This window comes from Eleutherodactylus coqui, chromosome 13 (assembly GCF_035609145.1).
Source record: "Eleutherodactylus coqui strain aEleCoq1 chromosome 13, aEleCoq1.hap1, whole genome shotgun sequence".
Taxonomy (NCBI): domain Eukaryota; kingdom Metazoa; phylum Chordata; class Amphibia; order Anura; family Eleutherodactylidae; genus Eleutherodactylus; species Eleutherodactylus coqui.
This window is the reverse complement of record NC_089849.1, coordinates 129219923-129241767: the sequence shown is the minus strand read 5'-3', so window position 1 is coordinate 129241767 and position 21845 is coordinate 129219923. Positions and strand designations below refer to the sequence as shown.

The 21845-nt window shown below is 48.5% G+C and overlaps 1 protein-coding gene across 1 annotated transcript in view; it reads left to right on the top strand.

Moving 5' to 3' along the window:
• LOC136587451 (zinc finger protein 420-like) overlaps positions 1 to 21578 on the top strand; it is a 57321-nt gene extending 35743 nt beyond the window's left edge. Inside the window, exons 6-9 of the mRNA XM_066586020.1 lie at positions 8115 to 8210; positions 8592 to 8696; positions 19433 to 19556; positions 19640 to 21578. Coding sequence (XP_066442117.1) covers positions 8115 to 8210; positions 8592 to 8696; positions 19433 to 19556; positions 19640 to 21114 — 1800 coding nt within the window. The 3' untranslated portion in view covers positions 21115 to 21578. The remainder of the gene's footprint in view (positions 1 to 8114; positions 8211 to 8591; positions 8697 to 19432; positions 19557 to 19639) is intronic.
• The last annotated feature ends 267 nt before the right edge of the window (positions 21579 to 21845 follow it).

Here is a 21845-nt window from a genome sequence, read left to right as displayed (position 1 = left end):
TACGGGGGGGTAGGGAGAGGCTGTGTACAATGTATACGGGGGGGTAGGGAGAGGCTGTGTACAATGTATACGGGGGGGGGTAGGGAGAGGCTGTGTACAATGTATACGGGGGGGGTAGGGAGAGGCTGTGTACAATGTATACGGGGGGGTAGGGAGAGGCTGTGTACAATGTATACAGGGGGGGGGGTAGGGCGAGGCTGTGTACAATGTATACGGGGGGGGGGGGTAGGGCGAGGCTGTGTACAATGTATACGGGGGGGGTAGGGAGAGGCTGTGTACAATGTATACGGGGGGGGGGTAGGGAGAGGCTGTGTACAATGTATACGGGGGGGGGGGTAGGGCGAGGCTGTGTACAATGTATACGTGGGTGGGGCGAGGCTGTGTACAATGTATACGGGGGGGGTAGGGCGAGGCTGTGTACAATGTATACGGGGGGGGTAGGGCGAGGCTGTGTACAATGTATACGGGGGTGGGGCGAGGCTGTGTACAATGTATACGGGGGGTGGGGCGAGGCTGTGTACAATGTATTTTTGGGGGGGGGGGGCGAGGCTGTGTACAATGTATACGGGGGTGGGGCGGGGCTGTGTACAATGTATACGGGGGGTGGGGCGGGGCTGTGTACAATGCATACGGGGGTTGGGCGGGGCTGTATATAATGTAAACTGGGTACGGCATATAATGTATACGGCGAGGCTGTATATAATGTATACGGGGCACGTCGGAGCTGTATATAATGTATACGGGGTATGGCGGGGCAGTGTATAATTCATACGGTGTACAACATATAATGTATACGGGGTACGGCGGGGCAGTATATAATGTATACAGTGTATGGCAAGGCTGTGTATAATGTATACGGGTATGGCATATAATGTATACGGGGTATGGCGGGGCGGTATATAATGTATACGGGTACGGCGGGGCGGTATATAATGTATACGGGGTACGGCGGGCAGTATATAATGTATACAGGGTATGGCAAGGCTGTGTATAATGTATATGGGTATGGCATATAATGTATACGGGGTACGGCGGGGCCGTATATAATGTATACGGGGTACGGCGGGGCTGTATATAATGTATACGGGGTACGGCGGGGCTGTATATAATGTATACGGGGTACGGCGAGGCTGTATATAATGTATACGGGGTACGGCGAGGCTGTATATAATGTATACGGGGTACGGCGAGGCTGTATATAATGTATACAGGGTACGGCAGGGCTGTATATGATGTATACGGGTTCGGCGAGGCTGTATAACGTATATGGGTACGGCAGGGGTTATATAATGTATATGGGTACGGCGGAGCAGTATATAATGTATACGGGTACAGCAAGGCAGTATATAATGTATACGGGACTAGGGCCGGCTCTGGTGGTTTGTACAGCTGTTGGCGGCTCATGCAGCATATAATGTATACGGGGTATGGCGAGGCAGTATATAGCTGTTATCGGACCACACCGGTACCGATTTGATGACCTCGTGGCCAGGTGCCAAATTGGTAGATATGGAAGCCCGTGATGAGGAGATTTGCTAGCATTATCTATCAATAGCATGAAATCCCTCCATGTTATGTCAGGACACTTCTCCATGAGAACTCAATGAATTCTACTTTATTATCAACATTACCAACTCTTATACAGAAAGAAGAAGGCGGATTCAAGAGTTACTTGGTACAAAGATTAGTGTTACATAGGTGACAAAGCTTACTGGTCATAAAGCTTATTGACATCTACCAAATAGTCTCAGAGCTCTTAAGGCCCGTCTCACACACAGAATTACCTACGTCAGGATATTGCTGCTGCATTAGACAATAGTTCTGCTATCGCTGTGTGTCTTCTCTGTTAACATAGCTTAGCATTATTTAATTTGTCTGTTGACTTCTTATCTTACAATCCTAGTTCCCTACAGAGCATAGGTTTTAGTCTTCTATTTAAGGGTCAATAGTCCAATACAAGGTAAGAAACATAAACTTATTGCATTCTGAAACTTAACACTTTATATGCCATGACATAATGTATACGGGGGGTACGGCGGGGCAGTATATAATGTATACGGGGGGTACGGCGGGGCAGTATATAATGTATACGGGGGTACGGCGGGGCAGTATATAATGTATACGGGGGTACGGCGGGGCAGTATATAATGTATACGGGGGTACGGCGGGGCAGTATATAATGTATACGGGGAGTTCGGCGGGGCAGTATATAATGTATACGGGGGTACGGCGGGCCGTATATAATGTATACAGAGTACAGCGGGGCAGTATATAATGTATACGAGTACGGCAGGGCAGTATATAATGGTGGTTGGTGGGTCGGCTCTAGTGGTTGGTACAGCTGTTGGCAGCTCATGCAGTATATAATGTATATGGGTACGGCGGGGCAGTTTATAACGTATACGGGTACGGCGGGGCAGTATATAATGTATACGGGGTACAGTATATAATGTATATGGGTATGGCGGGGCAGTATATAGTGTATACGGGTACGGCGGGGCAGTATATAGTGTATACGGGTACGGCGGGGCGGTATATAGTGTATACGGGTACGGCGGGGCGGTATATAGTGTATACGGGTACGGCGCGGCGGTATATAGTGTATACGGGTACGGTGGGGCGGTATATACTGTATACAGGGTACGGCGGGGCGGTATATAATGTATACAGGGTACAGTATATAATGTATACAGGGTACGGCGGGCGGTATATAATGTATACAGGGTACAGTATATAATGTATATGGGTACGGCGGGGCAGTATATAATGTATACGGGGTACAATATATAATGTATATCATGTATACGGGTACGGCGGGGCTGTATATCATGTATACGGGTACGGCGGGGCAGTATATAATGTATATGGGTACGGCGGGGCAGTATATAATGTATATGGGTACGGCGGGGCAGTTTATAACGTATATGGGTACGGCGGGGCAGTATATAATGTATATGGGGTACAGTATATAATGTATATGGGTACGGCGGGGCAGTATATAATGTATACGGGGGTACGGCGGGGCAGTATATAATGTATACGGGGGGTTCGGCGGGGCAGTATATAATGTATACGGGGGTACGGCGGGCCGTATATAATGTATACAGAGTACAGCGGGGCAGTATATAATGTATACGAGTACGGCAGGGCAGTATATAATGGTGGTTGGTGGGTCGGCTCTAGTGGTTGGTACAGCTGTTGGCGGCTCATGCAGTATATAATGTATATGGGTACGGCGGGGCAGTTTATAACGTATACGGGTACGGCGGGGCAGTATATAATGTATACGGGGTACAGTATATAATGTATATGGGTATGGCGGGGCAGTATATAATGTATACGGGTACGGCGGGGCAGTATATAGTGTATACGGGTACGGCGGGGCGGTATATAGTGTATACGGGTACGGCGGGGCGGTATATAGTGTATATGGGTACGGCGCGGCAGTATATAATGTATACAGGGTACGGTGGGGCGGTATATACTGTATACAGGGTACGGCGGGGCGGTATATAATGTATACAGGGTACAGTATATAATGTATACAGGGTACGGCGGGCGGTATATAATTTATACAGGGTACAGTATATAATGTATATGGGTACGGCGGGGCAGTATATAATGTATACGGGGTACAATATATAATGTATATCATGTATACGGGTACGGCGGGGCTGTATATCATGTATACGGGTACGGCGGGGCAGTATATAATGTATATGGGTACGGCGGGGCAGTTTATAACGTATATGGGTACGGCGGGGCAGTATATAATGTATATGGGGTACAGTATATAATGTATATGGGTACGGCGGGGCAGTATATAATGTATACGGGTACGGCGGGGCAGTATATAATGTATATGGGTACGGCGGGCAGTATATAATGTATACGGGGTACAGTATATAATGTATACGGGTACGGCGGGGCAGTATATAATGTATATGGGTACGGCGGGGCAGTTTATAACGTATACGGGTACGGCGGGGCAGTATATAATGTATACGGGGTACAGTATATAATGTATATCATGTATACGGGTACGGTGCGGCAGTATATAATGTATACGGGGTACAGTATATAATGTATATCATGTATACGGGTACGGCGCGGCAGTATATAATGTATATGGGTACGGCGGGGCAGTATATAATGTATACGGGGTACAGTATATAATGTATATCATGTATACGGGTACGGTGCGGCAGTATATAATGTATACGGGGTACAGTATATAATGTATATCATGTATACGGGTACGGCGGGGCAGTATATAATGTATACGGGGTACAGTATATAATGTATATCATGTATACGGGTACGGTGCGGCAGTATATAATGTATACGGGTACGGTGCGGCAATATATAATGTATACGGGTACGGCGGGGCAGTATATAATGTATATGGGTACGGCGGGGCAGTTTATAATGTATACGGGTATGGCATATAATGTATACGGGTATGGCGGGGCAGTATATAATGTATATCATGTATACGGGTACGGCGGGGCAGTATATAATGTATATCATGTATACGGGTACGGTGCGGCAGTATAGAATGTATACGGGTACGGCGGGGCAGTTTATAATGTATACGGGTATGGCATATAATGTATACGGGTATGGCGGGGCAGTATATAATGTATATCATGTATACGGGTACGGCGGGGCAGTATATAATGTATATCATGTATACGGGTACGGTGCGGCAGTATAGAATGTATACGGGTACGGCGGGGCAGTTTATAATGTATACGGGTATGGCATATAATGTATACGGGTATGGCGGGGCAGTATATAATGTATATCATGTATACGGGTACGGCGGGGCAGTATAGAATGTATACGGGTACGGCGGGGCAGTTTATAATGTATACGGGTATGGCGGGGCAGTATATAATGTATATCATGTATACGGGTACGGCGGGGCAGTATATAATGTATATCATGTATACGGGTACGGTGCGGCAGTATAGAATGTGTACGGGTACGGCGGGGCAGTTTATAATGTATACGGGTATGGCATATAATGTATACGGGTATGGCGGGGCAGTATATAATGTATATCATGTATACGGGTACGGCGGGGCAGTATAGAATGTATACGGGTACGGCGGGGCAGTTTATAATGTATACGGGTATGGCGGGGCAGTATATAATGTATATCATGTATACGGGTACGGCGGGGCAGTATATAATGTATACGGGGTATAGTATATAATGTATATCGTATACGGGTACGGCGGGGCAGTATATAATGTATACGGGGCTAGGGCCGGCTCTGGTGGTTGGAATCTACAGCAGATAGATATGCTGCATGGCCGCCCACAGCTGGACCAAACTACTTGAATCTCCCGTAGAAAGACAGCCAGAAGCGTGACTCCTCCCACACACGTGACTGATCACCTGCTTATGACATCATCAAAGGTCCTTTAGCCCAGCTTGTAGCTAGTCTCCTCCCACACACGTGACTGATCACATGTCGATGACCTCTTGCAGGTCCTCGAGCAGCTGGCAGTTGGCGGCCAGTGCAGGTAGTGGCGGCCCCGGTCCCCCTCTGGGGTTATACACCGCGGTGTGGCTCATGTTACATCCGGCTCCTCACAACCTCGTGGACGACATTTGGCGGGGATGCAACTTTTTCGTTTTAGAAATCTCTCTATTGTTTTTAGGGCTGCATGTGACCTGTGACCCCGCCGCGGGGGGAGGGGGGGGGGCGGGGGGCTTCTGTCTGCGCCGTGAATTGGGGGTTGGGGGAGGGGGGGTGTTTCCTGTCTGCGCCGGGGGGGGGGGGGGGGTTGAGCTGCTTAGTGTCGGCACCACTTGTTGATCCTCGCCCCTTGTGCCCGCTCCTAGTGATCTCATCCTCGCCCCTGGTGCCCGCTCCTAGTGATCTGAGCCTCGCCCCTTGTGCCCGCTCCTAGTGATCTGGTCCTCGCCCCTTGTGCCCGCTCCTAGTGATCTGAGCCTCGCCCCTTGTGCCCGCTCCTAGTGATCTGGTCCTCGCCCCTTGTGCCCGCTCCTAGTGATCTGAGCCTCGCCCCTTGTGCCCGCTCCTAGTGATCTGATCCTCGCCCCTTGTGCCCGCTCCTAGTGATCTCAGCCTCGCCCCTTGTGCCCGCTCCTAGTGATCTCATCCTCGCCCCTTGTGCCCGCTCCTAGTGATCTCAGCCTCGCCCCTTGTGCCCGCTCCTAGTGATCTCATCCTCGCCCCTTGTGCCCGCTCCTAGTGATCTCATCCTCGCCCCTTGTGCCCGCTCCTAGTGATCTCATCCTCGCCCCTTGTGCCCGCTCCTAGTGATCTGAGCCTCGCCCCTTGTGCCCGCTCCTAGTGATCTCATCCTCGCCCCTTGTGCCCGCTCCTAGTGATCTCATCCTCGCCCCTTGTGCCCGCTCCTAGTGATCTGATCCTCGCCCCTTGTGCCCGCTCCTAGTGATCTGATCCTCGCCCCTTGTGCCCGCTCCTAGTGATCTGAGCCTCGCCCCTTGTGCCCGCTCCTAGTGATCTGAGCCTCGCCCCTTGTGCCCGCTCCTAGTGATCTGAGCCTCGCCCCTTGTGCCCGCTCCTAGTGATCTCATCCTCGCCCCTTGTGCCTGCTCCTAGTGATCTCAGCCTCGCCCCTTGTGCCCGCTCCTAGTGATCTCATCCTCGCCCCTTGTGCCCGCTCCTAGTGATCTCATCCTCGCCCCTTGTGCCCGCTCCTAGTGATCTCATCCTCGCCCCTTGTGCCCGCTCCTAGTGATCTGAGCCTCGCCCCTTGTGCCTGCTCCTAGTGATCTCAGCCTCGCCCCTTGTGCCCGCTCCTAGTGATCTCATCCTCGCCCCTTGTGCCCGCTCCTAGTGATCTCATCCTCGCCCCTTGTGCCCGCTCCTAGTGATCTCATCCTCGCCCCTTGTGCCCGCTCCTAGTGATCTGAGCCTCGCCCCTTGTGCCCGCTCCTAGTGATCTGAGCCTCGCCCCTTGTGCCCGCTCCTAGTGATCTCATCCTCGCCCCTTGTGCCCGCTCCTAGTGATCTGATCCTCGCCCCTTGTGCCCGCTCCTAGTGGTCTCATCCTCGCCCCTTGTGCCCGCTCCTAGTGATCTGATCCTCGCCCCTTGTGCCCGCTCCTAGTGGTCTCATCCTCGCCCCTTGTGCCCGCTCCTAGTGATCTCCCCCGGTTGCTCGCTCATGGTTAACCCCTTAGTGACGGCTCCGCCGCTCCCGCTTTCCTCTGTAGTCACATGTTTGCACCGCCGGCTGCTGCCTTTATTCTGGAAGCACATGTGAGGAGCGTTTGTTTGTACGTCCTGTCGGTACACTGTAACATTGACTAACGTGTTTCCTGCCGTGGGCCAGGATGGTAACAGCTCCTCACAATGATGAGCCCACCTTGTAAGCCTCACGCCCGCGGGCACTGCCCAATCCCGCAGACACCAGGCCAAAACTGACATTTCACTCCGCACTGTTCTGCCGGGTTTCCTCCCCCCAAACTGTCCGCACGGTTCCCCCCCACACTGCGCACGGTTCCGCCAGTCTCCCCCCCCCCCCCCCCCTCCCCCCCACTGTCCGCACAGTTCCGCCAGTCTCCCCCCCCCCCCCCCTCCCCCCCACTGTCCGCACAGTTCCGCCAGTCTCCCCCTCCCCCCCCACTGTCCGCACGGTTCTGCCAGTCCCCCCCCCCACAAACTATCCACACACACACACACACTGTCCGCACGGTTCCGCCGGTCTCCCCCTCCCCCCCACTGTCCGCACAGTTCCGCCGGTCCCCCGGACCGAGTGCAGCGTGTCTGAGCAGACAAGAAGCCATTGCCCAAGGCAGTATGATAGATGGCAGGAGCCCCTCACAGGGTCGGAGAGCTTCTAGTACGGCCTCTGGCACCGATCCCGCGGGCACACCAGTCTATCTAGGCAGACCTCGTACCGCACTCCCCCAGGTTAGCGCCACGCTGCGCCGCTCCGCTGGTTAGATGTCCTGTAAGTAGACGATCCGCGGACATCTGGGCCTTCACAGGCCACTTGTGCATCAGACACCTGTAACAGGCCTCACTAATGCACGGTCTCCTCAGGGGTCTTCATGTTCGGGGGTCTTCATGCCCTGTGCCAGAAGCCGGGCACCGCTATCCACTGACTTCCTGAAGGCCACACAATGGATGGAGAGAGCGGTGAGATGACGGCGAGGGTCCTGCGCCTCACCCTGGACATCATCTACCTGCTGACCGGAGAGGTGAGCGGCAGCCCCCTTTAATGTCATCTCTTAGCCACACCATGGGGACAGCTTGCCATTCAGACCCCCGTCGACATCCCTGGAGGCTCGCTGCACCCCCGCAGCGAGGAGGAGCCTGGGGGAGGGCTGGTCATGCCAACGCACCAGGCTACATTGACTTTCAGTGGAACTGAAGCAGCACCCGCTCCAGTAGTTCCATCACTCTCACTGAAATGAATGGAGCGCCCCCCACAGTGATAGAAGGATGGGGGACACGAGTCCTGTCCTCTAGATTGGAGGGGGTCTCAGCAGAAAGTGCTGGGGGCATCCCTGGATAGGCGATAACATAGAGATCGGAACGTATCCTGCTGTCAGATTATGTCTGTCTGTTTGTCTGATTAGACCTCCGTACCGCTGCCTCAGCAGAAGTCAGCGACTAATGTTAGAGACCACGAGCAGAAGATCCTGGAGCTCACCCACAAGATCATAGAGCTGCTGACAGGAGAGGTGAGAGAACCGGGGAGGGGGGACATTATACAGTAACACAAGGGAGAGGTGAGACCGCCGGGGGGGATGGGGGACGTTATATAGTAACACAAGGGAGAGGTAAGACCACCGGGGAGGATGGGGGACGTTATATAGTAACACAAGGGAGAGGTGAGACCACCGGGGAGGATGGGGGACGTTATACAGTAACACAAGGGAGAGGTGAGACCACCGGGGAGGATGGGGGACGTTATATAGTAACACAAGGGAGAGGTGAGACCACCGGGGAGGATGGGGGACGTTATACAGTAACACAAGGGAGAGGTGAGACCGCCGGGGAGGGGGACGTTATATAGTAACACAAGGGAGAGGTGAGACCGCCGGGGGGGATGGGGGACGTTATATAGTAACACAAGGGAGAGGTGAGACCGCCAGGGGAGGATGGGGGATGTTATACAGTAACACAAGGGAGAGGTGAGACCGCCGGGGAGGATGGGGGACGTTATATAGTAACACAAGGGAGAGGTGAGACCCCCGGGGAGGATGGGGGACGTTATACAGTAACACAAGGGAGAGGTGAGACCGCCGGGGAGGATGGGGGACGTTATATAGTAACACAAGGGAGAGGTGAGACCCCCGGGGAGGATGGGGGACGTAATACAGTAACACAAGGGAGAGGTGAGACCGCCGGGGAGGATGGGGGATGTTATACAGTAACACAAGGGAGAGGTGAGACCGCCGGGGGGGATGGGGGACGTTATATAGTAACACAAGGGAGAGGTGAGACCGCCGGGGAGGATGGGGGACGTTATATAGTAACACAGGGGAGAGGTGAGACCACCGGGGAGGGGGGGACGTTATATAGTAACACAAGGGAGAGGTGAGACCGCCGGGGAGGATGGGGGACGTTATACAGTAACACAAGGGAGAGGTGAGACCACCGGGGAGGGGGGGACGTTATATAGTAACACAAGGGAGAGGTGAGACCGCCGGGGAGGATGGGGGACGTTATATAGTAACACAAGGGAGAGGTGAGACCGCCAGGGAGGGGGACGTTATATAGTAACACAAGGGAGAGGTGAGACCGCCGGGGAGGATGGGGGACGTTATATAGTGTGGGGGGTCTGGAACGCAAACCGAAATGCGAATGTTGCCTGTATCCAAATTAAGAGGAAATATTATATAGAGTACTCATAGTTGAGAACCATAATGACCCACTATACACAGACTTAGTAAATCAGAATGAATTCTGTTTATTGTTGTACATTGCTAGTTTATATGCAAGTTGGAAAGAAGGCGTTTCCAATACCTAGTTTCATTCTACTTTTGCTGACCAAACCCTCATTCCAACAGATTACAATAGGGCTGTAAATCCAAAGCCTTTTAAACAAAAGGTATCAACAAAGCTGTTTGAACTATACATAAAACAATTACATGTGATAATAAAGGTTGTCTCCTGGCTGGCTGAGTACCTACTTAATCAGAATGTAATCTTAAAGATCCATCAACAATTTGCACATCAAAAGAGGGGACATTGTTTCTAGTTTTCACATAGACAAAACTGGTTCAGCCACCTACTCGGGAGTCAGCACAAAGTTGATAAGTTGGTATTCAGTAAGATAGCTGAATAAAATCTAATTAATCATACATTTAGTATTCTAAAATCAATATTCAAATAAACGCTTGAATATACCTTTTTACATATGATTCTATATCCAAATTCAACTAGCAACTTCCGGAATGTTTTACATATAATACATAACATTATATAACCAAATAACTAATGTCACATTCATTACACTGTTTCCTTATCTTTCTTATGTTAGGTTATTGATTAATATTGATTGACCCCTATCATTCCCCCATTTGGACATCAGAGCCACCATTATCTCCTGGTTCTGTCACCCATAGGTGCCGGGTTCCCAGGTAGGAATGGTGCACTCTATGTCCATCAAGATATGAAGACATAATATCAAATATTGCAAGTCAATCAAGTTTACAATACAGTAATCTTAGATTTATCAACATCAATATCGTCATCGTCATATTAGACACTTAAAGGGGTGTAGAAAATCGGCATTCAGTACATTTAGCTGTGCATAAAATTATTACCTTAATTGCAATATATATATATACACATAAGATTATACTAGTCGGACGATTGCAGAGTAGTTGTTACTTCTGTTGCCTTAATTCGTTGGCATTTCCCGATTTCATTAGAGTCACAAGTAAAATTACAACATTCTTCAGCCAACGCAACATTTCTCACCTAAAACCGAGTTATATTCGTCCAATGTGTATATTCAATGGTATCGCAATGGGGACAATATTCAAATAAATTAAGGAAGGTGTTTTCCTGAACAACATTGTCATCTACTACATCACTATCATTGTGAACTATTGAGTATATGTCTCGAAGAGTCTCTACAGGAGTGGGGACAGATAATAGAAAAGTCCGCAAAATGTCCTCTCCACTCCTGAGGTTGGGCATACATGTGTGGGAAATATTTGCCCATCCAGTCCATCGCTTCTCCATGTGGATCGTTCGTAGTGGTGTTTCCCAATAAGAAGACAGTCCAATAAGACAAAATGCAGAAGTCAAAGTCAAAATGTCCATTACCCCCCCACCCAAACAACGCCGGGATCCCACCCATCACTTTTCCTCTGGCTCGGGAACTTTCTTGCAGTGGGAGGCATGTATCCACTTTTACAGAAGTAGGCGTTGACAACAGAACTTGGTATGGTCGTCAAACCTTGGGTCCAAGGCCTTTACTACGTGTCTTTTTGCGACCACCCAGTCTCCAGGCGGCAAGAAATGAGTCCCCTCTAGGTTGTCAGGGTCTGGAATTGGGGAAAACACTAGACCGTGTGTTATTTTCAGTTTACGACATAATTCTTGTACATATTCAATAACCTTATCACACCCCTGCTGCAGGGCCTGTGGATGGTACAGGCCTAATCTTGGCATAGAGCCAAACACTTCTTTTAACTTAAGCATACCGTTTTAGTTCTTTCAACTCTGCGGGTGGTATGGAGTGTAAAACGCTTGTTCCACCCCAAGGGCTGATATCACCTCTCGCATCACTTCACCTGTAAAATGTGTACCTCTGTCACTCTCAATTGTCTCTAGTACCCCAAATCTACATACAAGTTCTGACACAAGTTTAGCCACTGTACATTGTGCGGTGGCTTTGAACAGGTCCACGCACACAAGAACGTACTCATACCTGCCTGATTTGGAGAGCTGGATGTAATCGATTTGTAATCTCTGAATAGGATACAGTGGTCACTTCACATGCCTTCACATATGCCTTCGCCAACCTGTCGAACCCTGGAGCATACCATACCTTGTCCACAACAGAAACCATGGCATTCCGAGAGGTATGCACTTTCCCGTGAGCTAGGACGGCGAGGTGGGTGTAGGCAGCCGCTGGTACATCATCTACGTCCCGTAGGACGCCAAATCCCAAATCAACAAGAGTGGTGGGACCAAGATCCAACTTACAGCACAAGGGGTCTTGCGTACTGTCCAGGAGGGCTGCAGCCTTGGCTGCCCTATCCCCTTGTTCTCTGGTGACTGCCCCTGCGTGTGTGCTTTAACCTTTATTATGGCCACCTGTCCTGGCAACATGATAGCTTAATGGGCTTGCCTTGTGCCGTGAGAAAGCTCCTGGACCACCAAATGGGTCCATAATCGTGTGCAGTACCAAAGACGAGCCTGGAATCAGTGTAGATATTAGCAGTGGTACCTTTTTCAATCGTACAGGCCTCAGTTCCTGCGCTGACATGTATGACGGCAGTGGCTTTTGTACAAGTATCTCATTCAGTGTGACTACTTCAAAACCTGTTACAAACCTTCCTTCGTCATTCAGGTATCTAGATCCATCCACAAACATTTCAAGGTGGGGGTTTAGGAGGGGTTTGTCAGTGACATGTGCGAACCCAGCTGTCACAATCATGCTGGTGTTCTGCGTCAAAGGCCTCCTCTTCATCATCAGTCAGAGAATTTGCAAAAAGCTGGTCCTCTGTACTTACTCCCCCATTTGAATCAGTGTCACCTAATGGCAATAAGGTGGCCGGATTCAAAGTGGTGCAACGTTGAAATGAGACATTGGATGAAGAGTGTACTGCATGATCCATTTTGATCTGTCTAGCACGGGACAGATGTCTACGGCTTACCTGTGTCAGGATACCATGTATGTCATGTGGGGTGTAGATCACCATGGTGTGATCTAAGAAGTTTCTCTTTGCTGGCTTTGCAGCCATTCTACTCTGATGGAGGAAACACAAAAGGCTTAGTGATGCATTGAGGTAACTATTTGTGTCAGCAGTACATAAAAGAAAATAAAAACAAATCATCAACATATTACAAGAGGGCGGTGCCCTCGCGAATTGGCCAGGCGTCTAATACCAGTTTCATGAATCTGGTGAACTGGTATTGGGCTATACTGTGCCCCTTGTGGCAGCACTATCCAACAGTACTGCTTTCCTCTGAAATTAAATACAAACAAATACAGACAGTCTGCCGAGGTCCATCTGACTGGTAGCCCAAAGGCTCGAAGGAACGACACTAAGAACTTGTTCTTCTGCGTGCGTAAGAGTGAGGACAGGGAGAGGTGTCGCTAGGTCTGCTGCCATCCGACAGAAGGTCAGGTGACTTTCAGACCCGGGGTGTATACGAGCCTCACCGGACGGGTGAAGTTCAATACAACATCCCAAGGGTCCCATCACATCGGTTCCCAATATGCTTTCAGGACTTTCCAGCACAAGGAAGCGCATGAGGCATCACGAGCCTTTAAACATTACCTCTAGCGGTTCAGTTTCTGCCAGCTGAATCGGCACTCCTGAAACCCCTTGCACCAATTACTGCTAGATAATCAAGCTGGTATTCTATTAAAATAGATCAGAACCTTGTTGCAAAAAAAAAAAATATAAAAATTAAATTTAAAAATTTAGAAATTGCTGACCTGCAATACCTGGATCACCTATGTCAGATATCCAGTTCCTTGTGCTAAGCAATGACTCAGGAATTGGAGTTTGTCTTGGAGGTGGCTTACTATTTGTCAGGACCTGCGGAAAGCTGAGTTTCTGCAGTAGCTATCAAGACAAATGCATGAGCCGGATCTACCAAGAGAGCAGTTAGTTTACAAACCTCCTCTGAACTGTCACTTGAGGTCTCAACCCGTACCGATCCATCCGGTGAAAATTTGATGGATGCAGATAAGGCTTGTAAGATATTAGTACAAATAACAGACATGAATTACAACAAGGCAGAATAATCCACAAACATGTATTCATATTGGAATATGATATTCTTTAAGCAAATTCATTATTAATCTGATCCTGCCTGCAATGTCTCATCAAATTTAAGAAGAAAAAAATTTCCTAACTGCCCAAGCTCCTCACCCCCTCCTTTTGTAGACAAAAGAAGGATGAAACATTACCTACTTTTACATTATCTAGCTCCACCCCTTGATGCTGGTCGTCTGCATGTCTCTCCTACAGAACATTCTCTCAGAGACAGTGCAGTACTAACAGCATTTAGCAGTGATATAGACGTCCAACCAATCACAGAACTGAGATTTACACAAAAAGCAAAAATATATATATATATATCTTAAAATCCCTATATTCTCTATTTTTAAGACCGTATAATTCACATAATTCATTACAAGTTTCTTATTTCATCAGCGTCTGTCTTCCTTTCTATGACACTGAATTTTATCTCTATGAAACAATAGCTAAGATATTAATAAGCAACTAAAACATTCAGACTTCAAACAGCATTAATTATTAGTAATTACAAGACGTATACTTCTCAGCTAGGCTGGTCTGTGTTGAGGGTGGAGGAACACCTCTTCCTATTGTTCTTCCCTCCCATCTCCTTACATCACCTAGCTCCACCCCCTGTGGTCTGGCTCAGCGTTTGGTCTTTCTTGCCTCATTTCATTTCTAGCCACCGGACAGTATACACACCATATAACACAAGTATCTCATGTGAAGTAGAAACTGGGATTGTATTTACTGTTCATAGAACTTCCCATATTGAACAAAGTATATATATATTTAATATAATACAACATAGGGGCTTTTTCTTGTGCAGCCAAATATAACCAATTCTCAATTCACATTTCTTTGCAAAGACAAGTAGGCCCTCTAGTCTACAGAGAAACTTCTCCAGATAGATAGCAAAGCTGTATAACAGGTTCCACTGCCTGTGACCATCTTCTATTGTGTGTAAATAACCTGGGCTGACTATTTAAGATTAACCCAGAATGTAATACACTTGCCCCCACCTTACAAAACTGCAAATTCACACTCACTAAGGGGTTGTTTTTTTTCTTCATTCCTATACGGACTGATAATATGTGAAGTAGAAATTGGGATTGTATTTACTGTACACCAGACTTCCAATAATGAGCGAATTATGTATAGATAAGAAAAACTCTTAGTACCGCGGTTTTTACACAATTCGTTCAGAATAGGCTACCCAATGACAAACACAATACAACTTATGCCCATTTCTACCCATATACTCATATTCACCACACTGTGACCACTCAGCGGCCAATATATTATAGGGGGCTTTATTCCACCCTGGCATAATTAACAATTCATCGGACACTTCTTTGTTCTTAGCTACCGACATTTTCGTACTATTGCGGATTTTCTTAAACGGCGACATTTTCACACTATGCCAGATTATCACAAGAAATTCTTCAACTATCAGTTTATCAAAATTTTCCTTTAAAACAAACTAGTGTATTACTCTCTGCGTAATCCTGTTCACATCGCTATTAATGTATTGCTGCAAGGAGCAAGACTTAGTTCAAATTACGCTTTATAGAGAGTTAGACACTATAAAAGGTTCATACTGTAGTTGATTGGGACCCTAATAAGTGGGATGGGGACCAATATTCATTTGCCAATTTCTTTAGCTATCTTTCACACCTTATCCTCTTTACCAGCAGTATGGACAAGGGCTGGCGGCTTATGTACACCAAGAGGCTTATTGTTTTGTATTCTTTCACACACATAAAACAATTGTGTTTCATTATTTTCTGTGCAGTCTTTTACTATTTCTCTAGCTGATTTCCATATAGGCATACTACTTGCCCTGTACGTTTCCCATATTGTCTGTTCCTTTATCTAAACCGGCGTCTCTGATATCTTTCATATGCTTTTTCCCGTACTATTGCCAGAACTCATAGTTAAAAGGTTCCCGCTTTTCTAAGTCCTATCTTTCTATATTTTATACGTTTGTCTGCGTACGTCTCCCCCTTCCCTTTCTCTTATGGACTTACCTCTTGATTTACCACTGTTACACAGCATTGAGGATGCATACAGCTTTCCTCAGATAAATCTGGCGGTCCCTTCTGCCAAGTCCGAAACTGGCAGGATAACTATTTATTTTTATTTCCCACTATTCATCACTAAGTAAACAGGACCTGATATCACCTAGTAAACTAAGGACCCCTGGTCCCTGGTCCTGGAATAGTTTTACGGACTCCTTAAGGGGGGGTTTAGGGGACTTCTGGTGATATTATAACAGACTCAGTAAAAGCAAATTATGGCTAACATGACACAGACAATCAACGTACAGATTTCAACAATTACTACAGGCAACATGGCAATATACACACAAGGGTTCTTCCGTCTAGCACGGTCACTAAGAACACCGTAAATAACAGGCAGAAGCGTCCTATATAACATACAGCAACTCACCCCCTGTCGACACGAGGACTGAATGAAGTCAGGAGAGCCCAGAGCTTGAGTGGCAAGTCAAGAGCTTACCGTATACCGGTGTTTTGTAGATCTGGGGTCCCGTGGCCTCTGGTCCGGCTGGTCGTCAGGTAGTGTCGTCAGGTATCGGCTGCAGGTAAGGAGTTAGCTTCTGCCCCACTTGTCGGGCGCCAAATAAACTGTGGGGGGTCTGGAACGCAAACCGAAATGCGAATGTTGCCTGTATCCAAATTAAGAGGAAATATTATATAGAGTACTCATAGTTGAGAACCATAATGACCCACTATACACAGACTTAGTAAATCAGAATGAATTCCGTTTATTGTTGTACATTGCTAGTTTATATGCAAGTTGGAAAGAAGGCGTTTCCAATACCTAGTTTCATTCTACTTTTGCTGACCAAACCCTCATTCCAACAGATTACAATAGGGCTGTAAATCCAAAGCCTTTTAAACAAAAGGTATCAACAAAGCTGTTTGAACTATACATAAAACAATTACATGTGATAATAAAGGTTGTCTCCTGGCTGGCTGAGTACCTACTTAATCAGAATGTAATCTTAAAGATCCATCAACAATTTGCACATCAAAAGAGGGGACATTGTTTCTAGTTTTCACATAGACAAAACTGGTTCAGCCACCTACTCGGGAGTCAGCACAAAGTTGATAAGTTGGTATTCAGTAAGATAGCTGAATAAAATCTAATTAATCATACATTTAGTATTCTAAAATCAATATTCAAATAAACGCTTGAATATCCCTTTTTACATATGATTCTATATCCAAATTCAACTAGCAACTTCCGGAATGTTTTACATATAATACATAACATTATATAACCAAATAACTAATGTCACATTCATTACACTGTTTCCTTATCTTTCTTATGTTAGGTTATTGATTAATATTGATTGACCCCTATCAATAGTAACACAAGGGAGAGGTGAGACCACCGGGGAGGATGGGGGACGTTATATAGTAACACAAGGGAGAGGTGAGACCACCGGGGAGGATGGGGGACGTTATACAGTAATACAAGGGAGAGGTGAGACCGCCGGGGGGATGGGGGACGTTATACAGTAACACAAGGGAGAGGTGAGACCGCCGGGGAGGATGGGGGACGTTATATAGTAACACAAGGGAGAGGTGAGACCACCGGGGAGGATGGGGGACGTTATATAGTAACACAAGGGAGAGGTGAGACCACCGGGGAGGATGGGGGACGTTATACAGTAATACAAGGGAGAGGTGAGACCGCCGGGGGGATGGGGGACGTTATACAGTAACACAAGGGAGAGGTGAGACCGCCGGGGAGGATGGGGGACGTTATATAGTAACACAAGGGAGAGGTGAGACCACCGGGGAGGATGGGGGACGTTATATAGTAACACAAGGGAGAGGTGAGACCACCGGGGAGGATGGGGGACGTTATACAGTAACACAAGGGAGAGGTGAGACCACCGGGGAGGATAGGGGATGTTATATAGTAACACAAGGGAGAGGTGAGACCACCGGGGGGATGGGGGACGTTATACAGTAACACAAGGGAGAGGTGAGACCACTGGGGAGGATGGGGGACGTTATATAGTAACACAAGGGAGAGGTGAGACCACCGGGGAGGATGGGGGATGTTATACAGTAACACAAGGGAGAGGTGAGACCACCGGGGAGGATGGGGGACGTTATATAGTAACACAAGGGAGAGGTGAGACCACCGGGGAGGATGGGGGACGTTATACAGTAACACAAGGGAGAGGTGAGACCACCGGGGAGGATGGGGGATGTTATATAGTAACACAAGAGAGAGGTGAGACCACCGGGGAGGAGGGGGACGTTATATAGTAACACAAGAGAGAGGTGAGACCGCCGGGGAGGATGGGGGATGTTATATAGTAACACAAGGGAGAGGTGAGACCACCGGGGAGGATGGGGGACGTTATACAGTAACACAAGGGAGAGGTGAGACCGCCGGGGAGGATGGGGGATGTTATATAGTAACACAAGGGAGAGGGGGGACCGCCGGGGAGGAGGGGGGGACGTTATACAGTAACACAAGGGAGAGGTGAGACCGCCGGGGGGGATGGGGGACGTTATACAGTAACACAAGGGAGAGGTGAGACCGCCGGGGGGGATGGGGGACGTTATACAGTAACACAAGGGAGAGGTGAGACCGCCGGGGAGGATGGGGGACGTTATACAGTAACACAAGGGAGAGGTGAGACCGCCGGGGAGGAGGGGGGACGTTATACAGTAACACAAGGGAGAGGTGAGACCACCGGGGAGGATGGGGGACGTTATATAGTAACGCAAGGGAGAGGTGAGACCGCCGGGGAGGATGGGGGACGTTATACAGTAACACAAGGGAGAGGTGAGACCGCCGGGGAGGAGGGGGGACGTTATACAGTAACACAAGGGAGAGGTGAGACCGCCGGGGAGGATGGGGGACGTTATACAGTAACACAAGGGAGAGGTGAGACCGCCGGGGAGGATGGGGGACGTTATACAGTAACACAAGGGAGAGGTGAGACCGCCGGGGAGGATGGGGGACGTTATACAGTAACACAAGGGAGAGGTGAGACCGCCGGGGAGGATGGGGGATGTTATATAGTAACACAAGGGAGAGGTGAGACCACCAGGGGGGATGGGGGACGTTATATAGTAACAGAAGGGAGAGGTGAGACCACCAGGGGGGATGGGGGACGTTATATAGTAACACAAGGGAGAGGTGAGACCGCCGGGGAGGATGGGGGACGTTATACAGTAACACAAGGGAGAGGTGAGACCACCGGGGAGGATGGGGGACGTTATACAGTACCACAAGGGAGAGGTGAGACCACGGAGGAGGATGGGGGACGTTATATAGTAACACAAGGGAGAGGTGAGACCGCCGGGGAGGATGGGGGACATTATACAGTAACACAAGGGAGAGGTGAGACCACCGGGGAGGATGGGGGACGTTATACAGTAACACAAGTGGTGATGGTTCTGGCTGATTACTGTATATTGTGTTGTCAGGTCCCCATAAGGTGTCAGGACGTCAGTGTCCACCTCTCCATGGAGGAGTGGGAGTACTTAGAAGGACATAAGGGTCTCTACAAGGACGTCATGATGGAGGACCACCGGCCCCTCACACCTCCGGGTAAGAAGAGAGTCACCAAAACATCGTGCACAAAAATTGATAACTCTAGAAACGTATTCCACATTTGTGTTTCTTTTCTTCAGATCGACCTAACGGGGCCTCCATGCAATGTCCACTGCCTATTAAAGAGGAAGCGGTCTCATGTGATGGAGAGAACCTCCAAGCTCCAAGCGTCCATACATCCCCATCTCTTCATATGAAGGACCAGTCAGCCTCATGTCATAGTCTAAGCCTCGCAAACCAAAACCGTAATCCAGCCACAAGTCATAGCGAACAATATCCATCTCCGTCTCCACAGGGAAAGGTTGGCTCATGTGATGAAGACAGACCCGCAGAACCTGCAAATGATGCCCCCCCGAGTCATATACCGCATCGTCCAGCTCCTTACATTAAAGAAGAACCGTGCGATGGAAGAAGCCTTGCACAACCCCAAGTATATACACCTTCAGCTCATACGCAGCAATGTCCATATCCTATTAAGATAGAAGCAGCTTCATGTAATGCTACAAGGCTCCAAGACTGCACGGCGTATACATCTACAGAGCAAGGGCGATTGCCGCCTCTTATTAAGGAAGAGCCTTCTTCATGCGGTGGAAGAAACCCCACAGATGCTAACATATTTTCTCCTAAGTCTCCCAAAGGTAACGAACCAACATTTACCAATCGGCGGCTCAGTGAAGACTTCTATCTGCCTTTAGGAAACTCCTCGAACAATGATCCTTTCAGGAATGAAGGCCACTGGAAAATCAGTCATCAACCAGCTGATCTCAGTTTGTCGTTGCTGACTTACAGTAACTGTTTAAATGACGCCAGCGCCTCGAGAAACAAGACCTATATATGTTTAGAATGTGGGAAATGTTTCTCCAACAGTCCACATCTCATCCGGCATCAGAGGACACACACAGGGGAACGGCCATTCGAATGTCTGGAGTGTGGGAAGTTCTTCTCCAGCAGCTCGAACCTCATTATGCATCAGAGGATACACACAGGAGAAAAACCGTTTGCTTGTAAGGAATGCGGGAAACGTTTTGCCCGTAACCCTCATCTGATTCGGCACCAGAGAATCCATACGGGGGAGAAGCCTTTTGAGTGCTTAGAATGTGGAAAGAAATTCAATCAGGATTCCAATCTTCTGAAGCACCTGAGGACTCACACCGGGGAGAAACCCTTCGTCTGCCTGGACTGTGGCAAGTATTTCACTAGTAAACCTCATCTTCTCCGACACCGGCGTGTCCACACGGGAGAGAAGCCGTTTACATGTCCGGAATGTGGGAAGTCGTTCTCCAGTAGCTCCAGTCTTGACGCCCATCGGCGAACACACTCAGGAGAGAGGCCTGACTATGGCAAGGGCTTCGGCAAGAGTTCCCACCTCGTCGCCACTGAGAGAACCCCACCGACCTCCTCCTACCCAGAATGTGAAACCTCTTATTACAGTGATCTGGTTTCCTATTCCATAGATCAACACATCGATGAGGAAAACGTCTTGTTAAATTTCCAAGAATTTGCTGAAGAGACAAACAGTTTTCTGGATTATGAGATGGACAACGGTTGGGTCTAGAAGGATCCGCTCCTCTTTGGCCTTCTCACCGTCACTTGAGGATTTAGTTATTGTTTTATAACTTCTTTTCACATTACTATTCACATTTCGAGGAGCTTTGCTCCACATGAAGCTTGACGAGGGCTTCCCACCAGCTCCGATGCGTAAAGATTAGCCGCAACTACTTAGGAAGTTCCCAAATGGTTCTCTATTTAAATTGACCTCTGTCCATCTCCAGTGTTGCACTTTTGGTCGGCCATGGAGATAGGTAGACGTTCCCAAAAAGAGTGGCCACCTTTCTTGATCCTCACTATCGAGACACGTTTGTAACCCACTCCCCACCACTGTCCATAGGAGCTGCGATTTAAGCAACAGTGTAGGGAGATAAGCTGCTTCAGCCTCAGTAGGGGGTATATGTAGAGGATGGGGGTCTCCAGCAGTAGAATTAAAATGTATGCAATAATGAATATATGTTGAAAATCTTTGGTCTGAGCTACATAAGCATTCTGATTTCTGCTGCTCCCAATGTGCCCGCTCAGCCCTAGCTGAGCAGGTGGGCACCTGGGTTTAAAAGCAAGGCTGCAACCGGTTGCACATGGGGTATAATTAATCCTAATTGGTATACTAAGAGTTAATTTTCTCAAAGTCTGCAGAGTAATGCTCCTTTTAGACCAGGGGTCCCCCAACTCCAGTCCTCAGGGACCACCAACAGGTTCAGGAAATCCTATGGTAAGAACCCCTGTGGCAATGTC